This window comes from Lethenteron reissneri, chromosome 50 (genome assembly GCF_015708825.2).
Source record: "Lethenteron reissneri isolate LAM-NWPU_2019-01 chromosome 50, ASM1570882v1, whole genome shotgun sequence".
Taxonomy (NCBI): Eukaryota; Metazoa; Chordata; class Hyperoartia; order Petromyzontiformes; family Petromyzontidae; genus Lethenteron; species Lethenteron reissneri.
In genome coordinates this window covers 5629188-5646542 of record NC_083828.1, presented here as the reverse complement: position 1 = coordinate 5646542, position 17355 = coordinate 5629188, and the positions used below count along the sequence as shown (strand labels likewise).

At 47.9% G+C, this 17355-nt stretch overlaps 1 protein-coding gene across 2 annotated transcripts in view; it reads left to right on the top strand.

The window, feature by feature from the left end:
• LOC133355128 (BDNF/NT-3 growth factors receptor-like) overlaps positions 1-17355 on the top strand; it is a 302261-nt gene that overhangs the window by 222438 nt on the left and 62468 nt on the right. For both annotated transcript variants that reach the window (XM_061572441.1, XM_061572440.1), the window contains 2 exons: positions 7735-7834; positions 9638-9784. In XM_061572441.1, coding sequence (XP_061428425.1) covers positions 7735-7834; positions 9638-9784 — 247 coding nt within the window. The remainder of the gene's footprint in view (positions 1-7734; positions 7835-9637; positions 9785-17355) is intronic.

Below are 17355 nucleotides of genomic sequence, written 5' to 3'. Positions count from 1 at the left end.
TGTTAGCCCTGATCCAGAAATAACAATATTAATAATGCCCTTTATTTTACCTAGACGAGGCCTTGCTGAGTTTCAATTTTTTTTTTTATTTCAGGAGAGCCAACGTATGGCCAACTCCATTAATGAGAGCCTGCCATTATGCGGGAGGAAATGTATGTGCGCGTGTTGAACTTGTTTCGCATCGTACGTAGTCAACCGTGCCATTCGGAGGTGCGAAATCGGTGGAGACACACACACAAAAGTCCTGCATACGTGTGGCTACCACTCAAAGCCCCGCACAGATGGATGGGAGAATCCATTGCTCTGGTGCCATCCCCTGGCAGACTGATGCGCAACCGTTGTTGACCTTGGCGGGCAGGCTGCCGCCGGTGATGACACTGGTGCCTCGCAGCAGGAAGTTCCCTGGGCTCGATTCGCGATGCGGGATTACTTTTCGATATTAAGCTTTCGTCACTGCAGGGATTCATCTTCTTGGTTCTTTCGGTAAAGTCACGTAGAAGGGAAGTAATAAAATAATAAAAATAAAACATAATAAAATAATTCTCTCGACGTTTCGGCCACAACGCAAGCAGCCGTCCTCAGGTGAAGAATGAAACACCACCAAGCTTGGGGCAGTATATTTAAGCTGGGTTGGAGGGGGGGAGGTGGGAAGAAGAGCGCCTTGACAAAATAATTTGCATATCAAGAGGAATTTAGCATATGGAAAATGCGCATTTTCCATATTCCATATGCTAAATTCCTCTTGATATGCAAATTATTTTGTCAAGGCGCTCTTGAGGACGGCTGCTTGCGTTGTGGCCGAAACGTCGTGAGAATTCATCTTCTTGGTTCTTTCGGTAAAGTCACGTAGAAGGGAAGTAATAAAATAATAAAAATAAAACATAATAAAACAATTCTCACGACGTTTCGGCCACAACGCAAGCAGCCGTCCTCAGGTGAAGAATGAGACAATGCCAAGCTAGGAGCTTATATATAAGCTGCGTTGGAGGTGGAAGAAAGAGCGCCTTAACAAAAGAATGTGCATATGAAGAGGAATTTAGCATATACATGGAAAATGCGTAGGAGGTGGGCGGGGGGGTTTCAAAGTCATATTATGCCCATGCATTATGCAGGATCAACAGCACCAAGGGGGGGTGCAGGGATTAGCAGTAACAAAGGAAAGGAATGTTAATGATATGTAGCTGCAGTTACTCAACAACCACGTAGAAAACTAAAGTATAAACTACATAAAAAACTAAAGTATAAATTGCATAGCACCATCAGTATACTTACTATACTCTACACTAAGCTGAGTTACTAACAGCAAGTAATACATTACAATTCTACGTCGTAAAAAATTATATAATATGCTTCCATCTAAACTTTATTCTATTGTATCCCACGAGCATATACCGTACTATATACTGCCAACATTAAATTATATACTGTATTGCTGTAAACCAACCTATACCTTATACATTTAATATAACACTATGTATTATTCTACCCACCCTAATGTGTGTCGAAATGGTTTATTACGTCCTTCCAATGATTGCTAAGCCAGAATCCATCTTCTCGGTTAAAATTGTCTCTGTGTTTGTATATGTGGATCGCCTCATGAACGAATCTCTCATGATAGCCAGATGGCTTGCAAAGAACCTCTGTCTTGGAGAAGTCAATATCATGTGAGCCCACTGAGTTGTAACAGTGATCTGCCACGGCTGAGGTGTTTGTCCTACCGTGTTTCAGGTCAGCTTTATGTTCACGGATGCGGTCCGAGACATGTCGTTTGGTTTCCCCAATGTAACTGCTACCACAGAGGCAACTTAGTTTGTAGACGCCAGGGTACTGTATGTCTGAAACCACATCTTTTACAGATGGTACCAGATCACGGATTTTATGTACTGTGTTGAATCGGACCTGGATCTTGTGTTTAATCAGGATTTTGGAGATCTTTTTTGTGACCCCAGCAATGTAGGGTAAGGTGATGGTCTTGAAAGGCTCCTCAACAGGATCCTTCTTGATGGTTGAAGTGATGGCTTTGCGGATTGTGTAGTCGGAGTAACCATTAGCCTTAAGAGCTTGGCGTACGTGTTTGAGTTCACTGGAAATGTGTTCATGGTCGGAGATGCATTGGGCTCTATGATATAGAGTCTTGATGAGGGAATTCTTCTGGGATGGATGGTGGTGGGAATCCGGTTTTAGATAAGCATCCGTGTCGTGAGAATTATTTTATTATGTTTTATTTTTATTATTTTATTACTTCCCTTCTACGTGACTTTACCGAAAGAACCAAGAAGAGGGATTACTTTTCTCCGTGGTGGAGTTTGTCACGTTCTCCCGCTGATCTTAGCTGGTTTCCTTTGGGTTCTCCGGTTTCCTCCAAGAGCTCCAAACAGACATACATTGCAACCGGTGTTGGCCACACATCCCAATGTTTAAAGAATTATACTGCAAGCTACTTAGTTGGGATCACACGCAGCAGCAGCAGCGGCAGGAGCAGCAGCAGCAACATCGGCTCCTCTTCCGAAATCTTGGCAGGGCCCTCCCGCACCTCCGATTAGAAGTTCAACGTACTCAACGTACTCATTTGAGGCTGAGCCAACCTAGGGAAGACGCAGAGGAACGGTTCAGATAATCCTCATCACTGGTGTTGTGGCCATAGGCAGGAATCGAACTCACGAACAACAACATCAACAACCGCCAGTCGCCACTAAGTGGCGGTGACATCACCACGGCGCCTGTGCCAGGCTACGTGCACGTTAAGGCCACGTGAAAGTGTCGAAGGCCCGCTGGCAAGGAGGTCACGGGACAGACCCAGGTGTCATGGGGTAGACTGAGATGACTGGCAGATACACACCACCTGTGCCCCCTACTGTGCTGTCTTGCGTGCAGCGCTTTCCGATGGTATCCACAGATGAGGCGTGTTTTTTTTTCAATTTCCTTCTCAATAAACAGAACGCTGAGCACATCAAATAATCCCGTACCCTCCTGTGTGCCACCCCCCTCCCCCACCCCCGTGTTTCATAGTCCCCGGGTATTTCTTGGTTTTAATGGCACGGTGGGCTCGTGGGAATAGAGAGGGCGGCAACGCGGAGACCCCTCGTGTTGTACATGACGTCTCCCCCGCTCTTGCCACGCAGATGGACGAGAGGGCTTTACATTTCCCAGAGGGTAATTTTTACTCTTTTCGGTGGGTTTTTTTTTTTGCTTTCTGGTTTTAGCCGACGGATATTTGTTTGTTTTTTCGTTATAGGAAGCCCTCACGTGTGCGCGCGCGTGCAGTGTGCTGTGGGGAGCGGTAGCGTAGCGGTTAGCGCACTGTGCTACGAGCCCGGCGAACCCGAGTTCGATTCCCGCTCACGGCCACCAACACCAGGGACGAATATCTGAACTGGTCCTGGGTTTCCCCTCGGTCGACTAGCCCGGTGCGATGTGTAAACATCGCCACTGGGGAGACAAAGGCGGCTGGGGGTGGTGCTGGCTACCCACACCCTCATGTAGCATTCCGGCCTTCATAGGTGCTCGCTAACAGCACTTGCCCCAACAGTCTGTTCAGGCTATACAGGGGGTCTTTGTCTTTGTGGTGTGGTAAGTGTGGGTACTCACACATTTTCCAAGACGTCTGGACCACGTGGAAGAGGAAGCCAATGCAATCAATTAACAGGGGCTCTCTCGGGCAGGGGTCCCCAACTCCCAGGGCCGCAGACCGGTACCGATCCGTGGCCTGTTAGGAACCAGGCCGCACAGCAGCAGGAGGTGAGAGCGGTGAGTCCGCGCGTGGCCCGTCCTCATTATTTTATTATTTACCACTTCAGTCCGCGCCTCTTTCCCGCACTGCGCACTTGTCTCAGTCACAGTTTTGGTAAGACCACGAGCTGCTAACCCCTAGCCAGAATGAGTAAAAAACTAACGTGGGAAAGACCCAATGATGACCCCCCCCCCCCCCCCCCGCCAGTCTGTGAAAAATTTGTTTTCCACGAAACCGGTCCCTGGTGCCAAAAAGGTTGGGGACCGCTGCTCTAGAGCATGCTCGAGTGAAGGGCCTTCCAGCAGCAGTGGCATCAGCAGACAACTGCAGGGCTGCCCCTTTGCCCTTACCTTTTTATATTAATAATAATAAATAGAATACAAAGTAAAAGTTTTAATTTCGCGCCTCCGATTAGCACGGTTGGTTACGTACAGCGTGGAAGAATATCAACAACACACACATCCAAATGATCGTAATTTCATGCAGACTTTTTTTTATATACACAAAAAAATATATATATTTAAAAAAATCAAAGCCCTCTAACGGTGCCAGATGATGGAAGCTTCAACAAAAAAATCACACGAAGAATCAGATCATTACAGCGCCACACACTAATGCCCGCTCCCTTGTCACGCTTTTGATCGCCGGCTCATTTCGGGAGATGTTGGGTATCAAATAAATGTGATTTTTTTTTACACTAAAGCAGTTCGAATCGCTGGACTATATTTAATTATTTTCCCACCAAAATTAATGCGAATGAGCTTGCCTTGACAAAAAAAAATGGGGAGTTCAATATATATACACGTACGTATTTTCCCTCCACGCCTTTTTATTCTGCTCATTAATAACCCATGGCTTTGGTGATTAAGCCTACAAACCTCGTGGCCATGGCAGTGCTGCCCTACATAGGCACGCCTTTAATCAGTGAGCAACAATTGTCCATGTCCTTCACTGACAGACATACAGCCCAAGGGATCTTTAAACTATTTTGTGGAACCATATTAAAATTTGACTTCTTTTTAAACGAACAAAAAAATCGCTTCCTACGAGATGCAAGCATATGCGGACTTTCTTTTTTGTTCTGGAGCGAGGGATTAATTAACGTAATTATCTCGTATATTAATGAGGTCAGAGATGCAGCGGTAGAGTCTGCAGAACAAACATTTGGGAAGGAAAATATAATAATCTGTGAAAAGAGCTTTATAGCTTTTTTTTCGATTTAAAGCTTTCGTGACTGCAGGGATTCATCTTCTTGGTTCTTTCGGTAAAGTCACGTAGAAGGGAAATAATAAAATAATAAAAATAAAACGTAATAAAATTTCGATTTACAGATTTCGTGACTGCAGGGATTCATCTTCTTGATTCTTTCGGTAAAGTCACGTAGAAGGGATATAATAAAATAATAAAAATAAAACTTAATAAAATTTCGATTTAAAGCTTTCGTGACTGCAGGGATTCATCTTCTTGGTTCATTTGGTAAAGTCACGTAGAAGGGAAATAATAAAATAATAAAAATAAAACTTAATAAAAATTTCTATTTAAAGCTTTCGTGACTGCAGGGATTCATCTTCGTTGTTCTTTTGGTAAAGTCACGTAGAAGGTAAATAATAAAATAATAAAAATAAAACTTAATAAAATTTCTATTTAAAGCTTTCGTGACTGCAGGGATTCATCTTCTTGGTTCTTTCGGTAAAGTCACGTAGAAGGGAAATAATAAAATAATTAAAATAAAACATGATCAAATTTCGATTTAAAGCTTTCGTGACTGCAGGGATTCATCTTCTTGGTTCTTTCGGTAAAGTCACGTAGAAGGGAAGTAATAAAATAATAAAAATAAAACATAATAAAATAATTCTCACGACGTTTCGGCCACAACGCAAGTAGCTCTTCGGATTCCTCCTGCGGTTGAAATACATATTCTCGCTATATAAATAAACATTCCGAGTCTGAAAGATTCTAATCACTATTTTATCGCTGCTACCATGGTTACTGTTCCCGTGAACTTCACTCATCGATTCCTCCACCCATGTTGAGGTCTTTGTCTCCACCCGACTGTTTCGTCTCATCCACAGTGCGCTAAGCCACCACCACCACACTACTGCAGGTCACCACAACTCACCCACTCACTCACCCACTCACTCACCCACACACTCACCACAGTGCAGGTCACCACAACCCACTCACTCACCCACTCACTCACACACTTACCACACTGCAGGTCACCACAACCCACTCACTCACTCACACACTCACCACACTGCAGGTCACCACAACCCACTCACTCACCCACTCACACACTCACCACACTGCTGGTCACCCAAACTCACCCACTCACACACTCACTCACCTACACACTTACCACACTGCAGGTCACCTCAACCCATCACTTACCCACTCACACACTCATCACACTGCAGGTCACCACAACACATCACTCACCCACTCACCCACACACTCACCACACTGCAGGTCATCACAACCCATCACTCACCCACTCACTCAACACACTGCAGGTCATCACAACCCACTTACTCACCCACTCGCTCACCACACTGCTGGTCACGACAGCACATCATTCACCCACTCACTCACCCACTCACTCACCACACTGCTAATCACGACATCTCATCACTCACCCACACACTCACCACACTGCTGGTCAACACAAATCATCACTCACCTACGCACTCACCCACACTGTCACCACACTGCTGGTCAACACAAATCATCACTCACCTACGCACTCACCCACACTGTCACCACACTGCTGGTCAACACAAATCATCACTCACCTACGCACTCACCCACACACTCACCACACTGCTGGTCAACACAAATCATCACTCACCTACGCACTCACCCACACTGTCACCACACTGCTGGTCAACACAAATCATCACTCACCTACGCACTCACCCACACACTCACCACACTGCTGGTCAACACAAATCATCACTCACCTACGCACTCACCCACCCACTCACCACACCGTAGGTCGCAATCCCTTCTCTTTCTGCTTTTTCCCTCACGCTGCTCCACTTCGGAATTCCCTCCCATTGTCTCTTTTTCCCAATGTCCTACAACCTTGCTTAATTCTAGAAATGTGTTCATTAATATCCATTCAGACCTTTAACTGTGCCGTTTTGTTATTGGTTCTTTGCGTTTTGATCCTTTGCTCAGCAACTGAGTTGCAATACTGTATTCGAAAAAAAAGTTTTGCTGGCTGGCTGGCTGGCTGCTTGACTGGCGGGCAAGTGCGCGGTGGGGACGTCACCGCGCACCTCTGTGTGATGACGTCGCCTGCATCCCCCACGGCGTCGAGCCGGGTTTGTGTGTCACGCTGACGTCAACACGCCCCCAAAAAGACAAAGGTCCCCTGTGTAGCCTGTAACAGACTGCTGGGGCAAGTGCTGTTAGCGAGCACACGAGGGGGTCGGTGGCCAGCACCAGGCCTGGCCGACTTTGTCTCCCCGGTGACGATGTTTTACACACTGCGCCAGGTACTCATTTGAGGCTGAGTCGACCGACGGGAGGCCCAGGACCGGTTCAGACAATCGTCACTGATTGTCGGCCGTGAGTGGGAATTGAACTCGGGTAGCCGGGGTCGTAGGGCAGCGTGGCGCTAACCGCTACACCACAGCTCCCCCAACCGACGCACCCACCCACCCCTCCGGCCGTGCAGCCCACGCAAATGCGCGGGCAGTGCGAGTTGAAAACAAAAAATCCACGCAAAATTCTAAACAAAAAATTAGTCCCACAATTAATTGAGCATAACCACAGGGCAACATCACCCCCTACAGGCAGATGATATCGCTTATAGGGGGACCAAAGCACCTTCGTGATAACCTTGCCGCTATATACCGCACGTACTTGTCAATATTACCGCATCGTTACTACCGGTGCGTGACGTTCACGGAGTGGGCGATATACATCATGGCTGCCCCGGTTGTCCGGTTCACCCTGACGCCCCCGTCCCACCCCTGTGACCCCCCACCTCCCCACAGGTCGAACAGCCCAGATTCGTCATTCCTTGACGACACCCCGCGGCGAGGAATTTACAGCGGGGAGCTCAACTGCACCCAGATGCTGCACATCGCTACACAGGTACGCCATTGCACGCACAAAGACAAAGCTCCCCCGTGTAGCCTTAATAGACTGGTGGAGCAAGCGCTGCTCGCGAGCACCTATGAAGGCGGGCACGGCGGAAGCGGTGGTGGGTGGCCAGCACCACGCCAGGCCGTCTTTGTCTCCCCCAGTGGCGATGTTTACACACCGCGCCAGGTACTCACTTGAGGCTGAGTCGACCTAGGGGGGGAGGCCCAGGACCGGTTCAGATAATCGTCACCGGTGTTGGCCGTGAGCGGGAATCGAACTCGGGTCTCCGGGTACGGAGCGCGGTGTGCTAACCGCTGCGCCACCGCTCCCTAGCAGCACTCACACACAGACACGCAGCTCTGGCGGATGTGGAAGAGAGGGGGGCAAGTGAAGAATGCATCTCAAGTGGAGCTCAGCGTAAAACATGGACAAAACAAAAAAGCCACGTGCAACAAAACATTTTTTACGGACTTGGTTGTTTATATTCTTAGGTTTTTTCGGTAAAGTCACGTAGGTAAAAATTTAAAATTAATAAAAGTAAAATAAAAATAAAATAAAAATCACGACGTTTCGGAGGCAGCACAAGCTTCCGTCTTCAGGTGGAACCGTCACAGCACGACGGAAGCTTGTGTTGCCTCCGAAACGTCGTGATTTTTATTTTACTTTTATAAATTTAAATTTTTTACCTACGTGACTTGACCGGAAAAAACCTAAGAATATGAATCCTTGCAGTCACGAACGCTTCAAATCTAGAATTGGTTGTCTATATTATTTTTGTTTGAGGTTTAGGCCACGGCGTAACGATTTGGCCAAATTTGTGTCGTCGAAACCCTCCGCCGCCCTTTTTACACGGCCAAACAAATAAAAATGTCGCGGCGTGCAAGTGTGTGACGAGCAAATTGTCGTTGTTCTTATCTATTTTTCGGCTCATCGGTGAGTTGAGGAAGGGTTCGGTGTACGTCAAGTGACAATTAAATTTTGGTTGGCCTTGTCAGGTCGTGCAGGGTCCTAACGACACAAGCGTGGCCAGATGGGAGTGATGCGAACAATTAATATGCTCTTAGCTCAATGGCTCTGACCCGAAATAAATTGACCGGCGCATTGCCACGGTGGCGAGATGTTAACTACGTCGCCTGGTATACAGGAGGTCGTGGGTTCGATCCCGACTCTGACGCCTGCTGTATATTCGGAGTTTGCGTGTCTCTCTCTATCTCTCTCCCCGTGGTCGCGTGGATTTTTCTCCGGGTCCTCCGGGTTTTCCCTTCAACGTTTATAATCGACATCACGCGTTTAGAGCACTTGGCCGACATACATTTCAACATGATGAGACATCACTTCGTTGGGCCATCACCTGTGGCCAGGTCGCTTTCTGAAAACGATGCTATATTGCTCCAGTGGGCCCTTGCCTGGTAAAATAAAAAAATAGTTTTAGAAAAAAAAATTGTACTTTACTTTTCTCCCCTTCGGCGCCCTTCGGCGCCCTTCGGCGGGGCCCTGTATGGTTAGGGGCAGCGAGCCCGTTCTCCATACCCCCGTTTTTCATGGTCGGTTTGGCTTGTGCGCGTCACAACTCGATGAAAATAAATAGATTTAAAATTTCGATTTAAAGCTTTCGTGACTGCAGGGATTCATCTTCTTGGTTCTTTCGGTAAAGTCACGTAGAAGGGAAGTAATAAAATAATAAAAATAAAACATAATAAAATTTAATTTTATTACTTCCCTTCTACGTGACTTTACCGAAAGAACCAAGAAGAAGATTTTAAATTATACAGTTTTATAGACTGACCGACTGACCGACTGGCTGCCTTGCAGGTGGCGTCGGGGATGGTGTACCTGGCCTCGCAGCGCTTCGTCCACCGCGACCTGGCCACCCGCAACTGCCTGGTGGGAGAGAACATGCTGGTGAAGATCGGCGACTTCGGCATGTCCCGGGACGTCTACAGCACCGACTACTACCGGGTAAGCGGCGCCAAACCCGGGTTTTTCCGCGAAACGCGTCGGAGGTCGCCGGTAAATGCGGTGCACGGCCGGAGGAAATCCTGCGATGCAACGAAGCTCAAGTCCACAGGCAGCGACCAGAGGGCCTTCGCTCCTGTGGCACCGAGACTGTGGAACTCTCTGCCGAAGGCCATAAAAAAGAGCTTAATAGCTCATCGGATTTCTCTGGTATAAATAAATTAAGATTCTGATCCTGATGACTGTGTCAGGGAGTCCGGTTTGACTGGCATCCTCAGGTCCTTCCGCCTAAAAATATTTTTTCTTCCAGAAGACTTTTTTTTCTCCCGTCCAAGAACTAACCAGGCTCGAAGCTGCTTAGCTTCTGAGATCGGAGGAGATCGTGTGCATTCAGGGTGATGCGGTCGTTGGTGCGAGAAGGCGTTTTCGATTTTAACTTGGAGCCGCTCCTTACCCGGCACAAACCCACATTGTCGCCGATGTAAAGCGCCGTGAGATTGTATGAAAGCAACTATATGAGCTGTAATCAATATTTTTACTCATAATATAATAGGTGACGTATGTATGTGGAACTTTTTTTGCACCGTACGTAGCCAACCTTGACAACCAGAGGTGACATTATGGGCAATGGCACTTCTTCACAGCTCATACAACAATTTATTTGTACTCATGTGCTTTCAAGAAGGGGCATTGCCAGAAATGTCAGCAATTGTACATTTCTAAATTTAAGGTGTTCTCAATTAATGTGGTGAGTTTGTTGTCACAATAATAATAATAATAATCTCACAACGCAAAGCCTCGCATTCTGAGCCTCTACAGCATCCTCGTATTTCCAGGCAGTCTCCCATCCTACTTTTTGTTTTTTTCGGTAAAGTCACGTAGGTATTTTTAAAAAAATAAATTAACTCACAACGTTTCGGAAGCAACACAAGCCTCCGTCATCAGGTGTAACTGCTCCAGTAAAATTGCTCATACGCTACAGCAATTTCACTGGAGCAGTTACACATGATGACGCAGGCTTGTGTTGCTTCTGAAATGTCGTGAGTTAATATATAAAAAATGTTTACCTACGTGACTTTACCGAAAAAACCAAAGAGTATGAATCCTTGCAGTCACCAAAACTTCAAATCTAGAATAGTCTCCCATCCGTGCGCTGTACCAGGCCCAGCCCTTGCTGAGCTTTTGAGATTCGACGAGGTCGGGAACATTGTGGCGAAATTGGTAAAAGGTGATTTACAATGTTGGTAGATTATACAGAGATGCAGCTTGCATGGAGCTATAGAGACAGTGCCACCTGCAGTACAGAAAGTAGGTTGCTGGCCAACCTGAGCAGAGTTTGAGTGCGCTGCCTTGGTACGAGTGAGTTTCCTTCGTAACCAGGCCTTGTCATCCACGCAGACCCGTTAAGGAATCGGCATCCTATCCCAAGCAGGACCCACTTGGAAATTGGTCTTGAGGCTCAAGGGGAATTGTGCTGTGAAGCACAGCAACTGTCTGGCTTAAACTTAGTTCAAGAGTGAACAAAACAAAAAAAAAACATTACACGCGTGTATATATTTTTTTAAACATAATTTACACGTACAAATGCTGCCAACTTCTGATAGTCGTCTCCCTATTTTTCTTTTTATTACAATTTTTTTTGTTATTTAAAGGACGCACTTATCATATTCAGCACTTATCGTTTGTACTCGCGGTTTTTTTTCAACAGTCCTGCACTTAGCCCAGTGGTTAAAATCCCAACGGCATTTGTGCCCGTGGTCTCGCCTGCTATTTGAAAAGCCACATTGGTGGTGGTCGAGGTAGTGATTGCCTAATGCGGTGCTACGGCACGCAATGGGAGCTCTGTATTCTTTTGCCGGGACGCCACGCTAGAGGCGCGTATATTTTTCTATCGCCGTTGTCCGCAGCACTTTTTAGAATTTAAGCACACGTGGCGAGACGTTAACTACCTCGCCTGGTATATATCAGGAGCTATACACGAAGACATTTGACATTTGCACGTTATTGCAAATTATCCAAAATCAAAAAGATCCAAAGTTTTTCTTTCAAAATCTTAAAATCTAAAATCCGGTATGCATCTTTTTTCGAATGACAATATCATCGCTACAATCCACACATCATATGAACCGACCAAATAAATAAACCGAACATATTCATATTTAACAGAGAGGGGGACATCAGAGAAGACTCATGCACACGCACACATATATAAAGTAATTTTCAAACAAAACCCCCTAAAAATACATTAAATAAAATACCAACAGGTAACATTTTTTTTTAAAGCAAGCTTATATTCCAAAACTGCCGCCGCACTACCAATCTTAATGAGTCCAATTTGCGCGGGCATTCTCCGCTTCACTTCGGCTGTGATGTATCATCTATTGACATTTTTTGACCTCTGCCTGAATCGTGGCGCCCCGAACAACCAACGAGAGGTGTTTCGCACAATCACGCGGCGGCGGCGGCGGCGAAGAAAAAAAAAATCCGATGCGACCCGCCGTGAGATTATTGGCTCGGAGCGACGAGAGTGCCAATGGCACTCAGACGCAGGAGACGGCGAAATAAAGAAACTCAAGTCACCTTCACGCTCAAGGTCTCCCACTTAACTATTTATTGGGCCCCCGAAGTGCGATGGCTTTGTTCGACCCCCCACCACCTGCCCCACCCCGCCCAGCCCAGCCCCGCCTGGGCCTCCTGCGTATTCACGCTGTAAGTCGCCTGTGCCTGGCTCGTGAGAGCGACGATCGCCAGTAATCGGACCGTCTGGTGCCTTGCTGTCGGTCAGATCGATGGAAATGAAGGGCACTCTCCTGTGGTCGTGGTGGTGGTGATCTATGCTAATTGAACGCTCTCAGACCTGCGCCACTGTGCCCCTTGCCGATTACCTTACTAGCCATAAATTATTCTTCGTCCTCCTCTTTGTCATCCTCCTCTTCTTCCTATTCCAGCGACATGTTTCGCCCAAGACCACTCCTCCTTCTCGCTTTATTTAACCTGCTTGTGTTGGCCAATCCAGGTGGTCCTATGTCTATCTCTCAACGCGACGTGCAAGCGTCACAGCTAAATGCGTATTCCTCCTTGGACTTATTCCAGCTCCGAAAAAAATAGAACATTAGTTTGATTGATGGCCGATACATACTCTTGGTAAGGCATATATATATCGATTTGTAACCATCGTATTGATAAGGGCTCCGATTTAAGTGACCTCCGGGAGTAGATCCGTGACCTCTACACCTGGGGGAATCCTCTGACACAGGGTAGTGCACTGCTGGCTCCCCGAGTTCTAAACGGACGTCTCTTGACACAGGCTCGGATGCACGACGTGAAAGCGATTCGTGAAAAATGGAAACGTGACCTCTGCTGTCCCCACATACAGTTTGCGTGTAATATGTATGTTGAATTTATGCTGTACGTATGTAGCCAACAAATGTAATCGGAGGTGCGGGGGAAGGACAACAATCTAAACACAAAAAGCAGTTCTGAAGAAATTATGATTTAAAAGTGTATCATAGCTCCCATTGGCTTCCTAATATCAAAAGGAAGAGCGTTCCAGACGGCCGCAGAAGAGGCGTCTGAAAGTGCCGCGCGATGATGCGGTGACCGCCGCCTTTGTTTCCGTGCGACGCTTCCGCAAGCAAGCCCGAGAATTTGAGCGTTTGGGGGAGTAGCAATACAAAAACAAAATACGGGCCCCCGATGTTTTGAAAAGCTGTGGAAAGGGGGGCGATGGGAAGAGGCGAAATTTAAAATCAAACGTCCACGCCAACAAGCCGCTCGGCTGATTCATGTTAAAAAGGGGGGAAATAAAGTAGCGAGCAGATTTTAACGTGAGCACAAAAGCTTCCACCCCCCCCCCCTCCCCAATCTCATTCTCTACCCCATCCTCGATTCAAAGTATTACCTTCATTTAAATAAACATTTGCACACATCAACGCGGGCGAGCATACAACGTACCGAAAACCAAATGGGATTTTTAAAAAATATATTTCCATTTAATCTAATCAAATGGAAATAAAACGCTATAAACAAGGGGGCTTAGCGGCAAACGTTGCCGCCGTGCTGGATAATATCCATTCTAATACAGTTGACCTTTGCCTTCACGACCTTCCGCTTTGGATATTTGTCAAGTGTATTATATCGAGCCAATGTCTTTCATCACGCTGACATGTGGACTGCGTTAGGTTCAGATCTCATTTGTGAATTCCACGTTGCAATGCCGGCAATTGCACACGAGACAAAGGTCCCCCGCATAGCCGTCAACAGAGTGTCGGGGTAAGTGCTGTTTAGCGAGCAGCGCCTACGAAGGCCAGGGGGTGGATGGCCAGCATCACGTCCGGCCGCCTTTGTCTCCCGCCTAGCAATGCTTTTACGCATTGCACGAGGTACTCATTGGAAGTTATGTCGACCTAGGGGAGGCCCAGGACCGGTTTAGATAATCGTCACTGGTGTTGGTGGCCTCTGAGCGGGCAACGACCTTGGGTCGCTGGGTTCGTAGCGCAGCGTGCTAACCGCTGCACCACCGCTCCCCATGCACAGACACGCACACGTCGCGCCAGATAGATGTACAAAGACAAAGATCCCCCGTGTAGCCTACAGAGACTGCTGGTGAGAGCAGCTATTTTAAGTCGGGGCCAATACCACATACCACACCGGCCGCCTTTGCCTCCCCTTCAATTGGTACCCGTTTAAGACTGAATCGACTTAGGGGAGACCCAGAATCGGGTCTGATATCACTCGTCACGGATGTTGCCCATGGCTAGGAATCAAACTCAGGTGGCCAAGTTTGTAGCGCTCACGACTAAGCGACCATTCCCCACTCTCGCAACACACACACACACACTTCCAAGTAGGCATACTCACACAGTATAAGATTCATGTGTGAAAAAGAGCTTCGTTGCTCATCGGATTCCTCCAGTAAAAATAAATATTCAGATTCTCATATTCTGATTCTGACCCGCGCGCACACACACGCACGCTCCCTCTCACTTTCTCACTCGCTCTTCTCTCTGCGTGCGTGCGTGTGTAGAGAGTGGTGGTGTAGCGATTAGCGCACTGCGCTACGAACCCGGTGAGCCGGGTTTGATTTCCGCTCACGTGCCAACACCAGTGACGATTATATGAATCGGTCCTGGGCCTCCCCTAGGTCGAATCAGCCTCAAATGAGCACCTGCTGCGGTGTGTAAACATCGCCACTGGGGAGACAAAGGCGGTCGGGCGTGGTGCTGCTGGCCACACACCCCTTCGTGTGCCGTGTCGGCCTTCACAGGTGCTACTCGCTAACAGCACTTGCCCCAGCAGTCTGTTACAGGGCGACACGGGGGGATCTTCGTGTCAGAGGTCGCAACCGGGTACCCGATACCCGTACCCTACCCGATACCCGGCTACCCGTACCTGGCCGGGTACGGGTAGCCGTTTGCGACCCTGGTGCGGCCAGGTACGGGTACGGGTAGGCCGTGAGTCACTGGTGAGTAACTGTTTGTCACTCATTTCCCAACGTCTTGTCTCTTCTCACAATTCAAGTTCCTAGAATCAACCCACCTGCGCCTGCAACATGGCTTCATCCCAGAGGTCGCAATCAGGTACCCGATACCCGTACCCTACCCGTACCCGGCCGGGTACGGGTAGGGTACGGGTACGGCCGGGTACGGGTTCCCGTTTGCGACCCTGGTGCGGCCGGGTACGGGTAAGGAATCAAAACCCGATTTAAAGCTTTCGTGACTGCAGGGATTCATCTTATTGGTTCTTTTGGTAAAGTCACGTAGAAGGAAAATAATAAAATAATAGAAGTGAGAATTATTTTATTATGTTTTATTTTTATTTATTTTTTATTCTTTTATTATTTTCCTTCTATGTGACTTTACCGAAAGAACCAAGAAGATGAATCCAAATCCGTTTGCGACCTCTGCTTCGTGTGCACGTGTACTTCTGCGGTGACGACGGATTTTTGAAGAGAGGGGATTTCAGAGTCGCGCGCCGCTGTGTAAACTCCCCGCGCCGGGGGGGGGGGGGACAGAGCCTCCTGCGACCTCTGGGGCTTGCGAGCGGCGACGCCGCTAACCGCTGCACCGCGGCATACATCCTAATCGCTTTATTAATGCGGGTAAATGGGGTGGAGACATTATTTACGCTGCAGGGAGGAGGAGGAGGGGGGCGGGCGGGCGGTGGGCTGAGTGGGAGGAGTGAGTAAAACTAAAACTACTCGAATTAAAACTTTTTTGGTTATTTCACCGGATAAAAGAGCGATGCTCGTTGTCATTAAAACGTTGGTGATGTCCTCCCCCCCCCCTCCCCCCCAATCCTCCGCGAGCAACGTGGACAACTGCAGAGTCGCCATGCCACGCGTTCAGAATCACGATGTGTTTTTCATACTGGGGGAAATCATCGAGTACTTAAAATTGGGGCAAGACCCATGGAAGAATTGCTTGAAAAATCTATGCCCGCTTTACTGACAGCTGCCTGCGTACATCTTGAGCCGCACAGGGCCTGCTGCCGCTGGGGAGAGCGGGGGTCCCCTTGGCCAGATTGCAAATGCAAATCATCCTCATCCTTGCACGAAACTCGATGGTTAATGCAGCGCCGCTTATCTATGCGTGCACGACGCTTTGCTGCTACTGCTGCTGCTGCTGTGACACGTGTCACTCATAGAGCCCCCCCCCCCCCGCCTGCTCCACCCCCTCCTTTGCCGAAGGGCTTCGCTTCTCCCACCCCACCGGAACCACTAACCGGGTTTATTCTTTTTTCCCGAGTTATTTCCAATTAATTATTGCTGTCAACGATGCAGTTTTTTTTTTTTGGGGGGAGTGGGTGGTTCGTTATCTCTTCTCTCTGGCTATTTCCCTACGGGAGATCAGTAAGGAGGGGTGTGTGGGGGTGTGGGGGTGTGGGGGTGTGGGGGTGTGGGGGGGTGGGGGGGTGTTGCTGCTGCTGCTGTTGATTTAGGAGAGAAAGGTGGAATTGGGGAGTTGAGACGCGGCTCATCTCGGGGGGAAACTAAGGGCACGTGAGAAGGCTCTCGTCGCGAGCCAGTGTCCTTGTACGAGCTATCAGATATCACGGTCCCATGAATATTTTACGTTAAATAAACTGCTCCGACGTGCCCCACCCCCCCACCACCCACCACTGCCTTCAGTGTGATGAGGCCCTTAAATATTTGATGAGATGGAATTCCAGCAGGGCCTGCCCAAGTGGGGGGTTTTTTTTTCTTTCAATAAATAACTGAAGGAACGAAATAGAGCTAAATCACAACCTCGCTTTGTGACAATTACATTTAGAGCGACCGCTGCGAAACTGCCAAATTAACCAAAGTTTTTTTTTTCGGGAAAATATACGTATAGATTTTTTTTTTGAAAAAACAACAACACGCCGTGTCATTTGAATTTATTTAACAAACAGCAATTTTGCGCCTCAGGTGGCTTTTCGTTTTGTCCAAACAAACGGAAGTTTTTGCGGGGTGCAGAGATTTGGGGCTGTGGGTGGCGGGCGGGCACGGGAGGGGGGGGGAGACAAGCGGCGTTAAATATATACGAGGGGGGGGGGGCCGTGACTGCGTCAGCAACTCGGGGAAGAATGGAAGA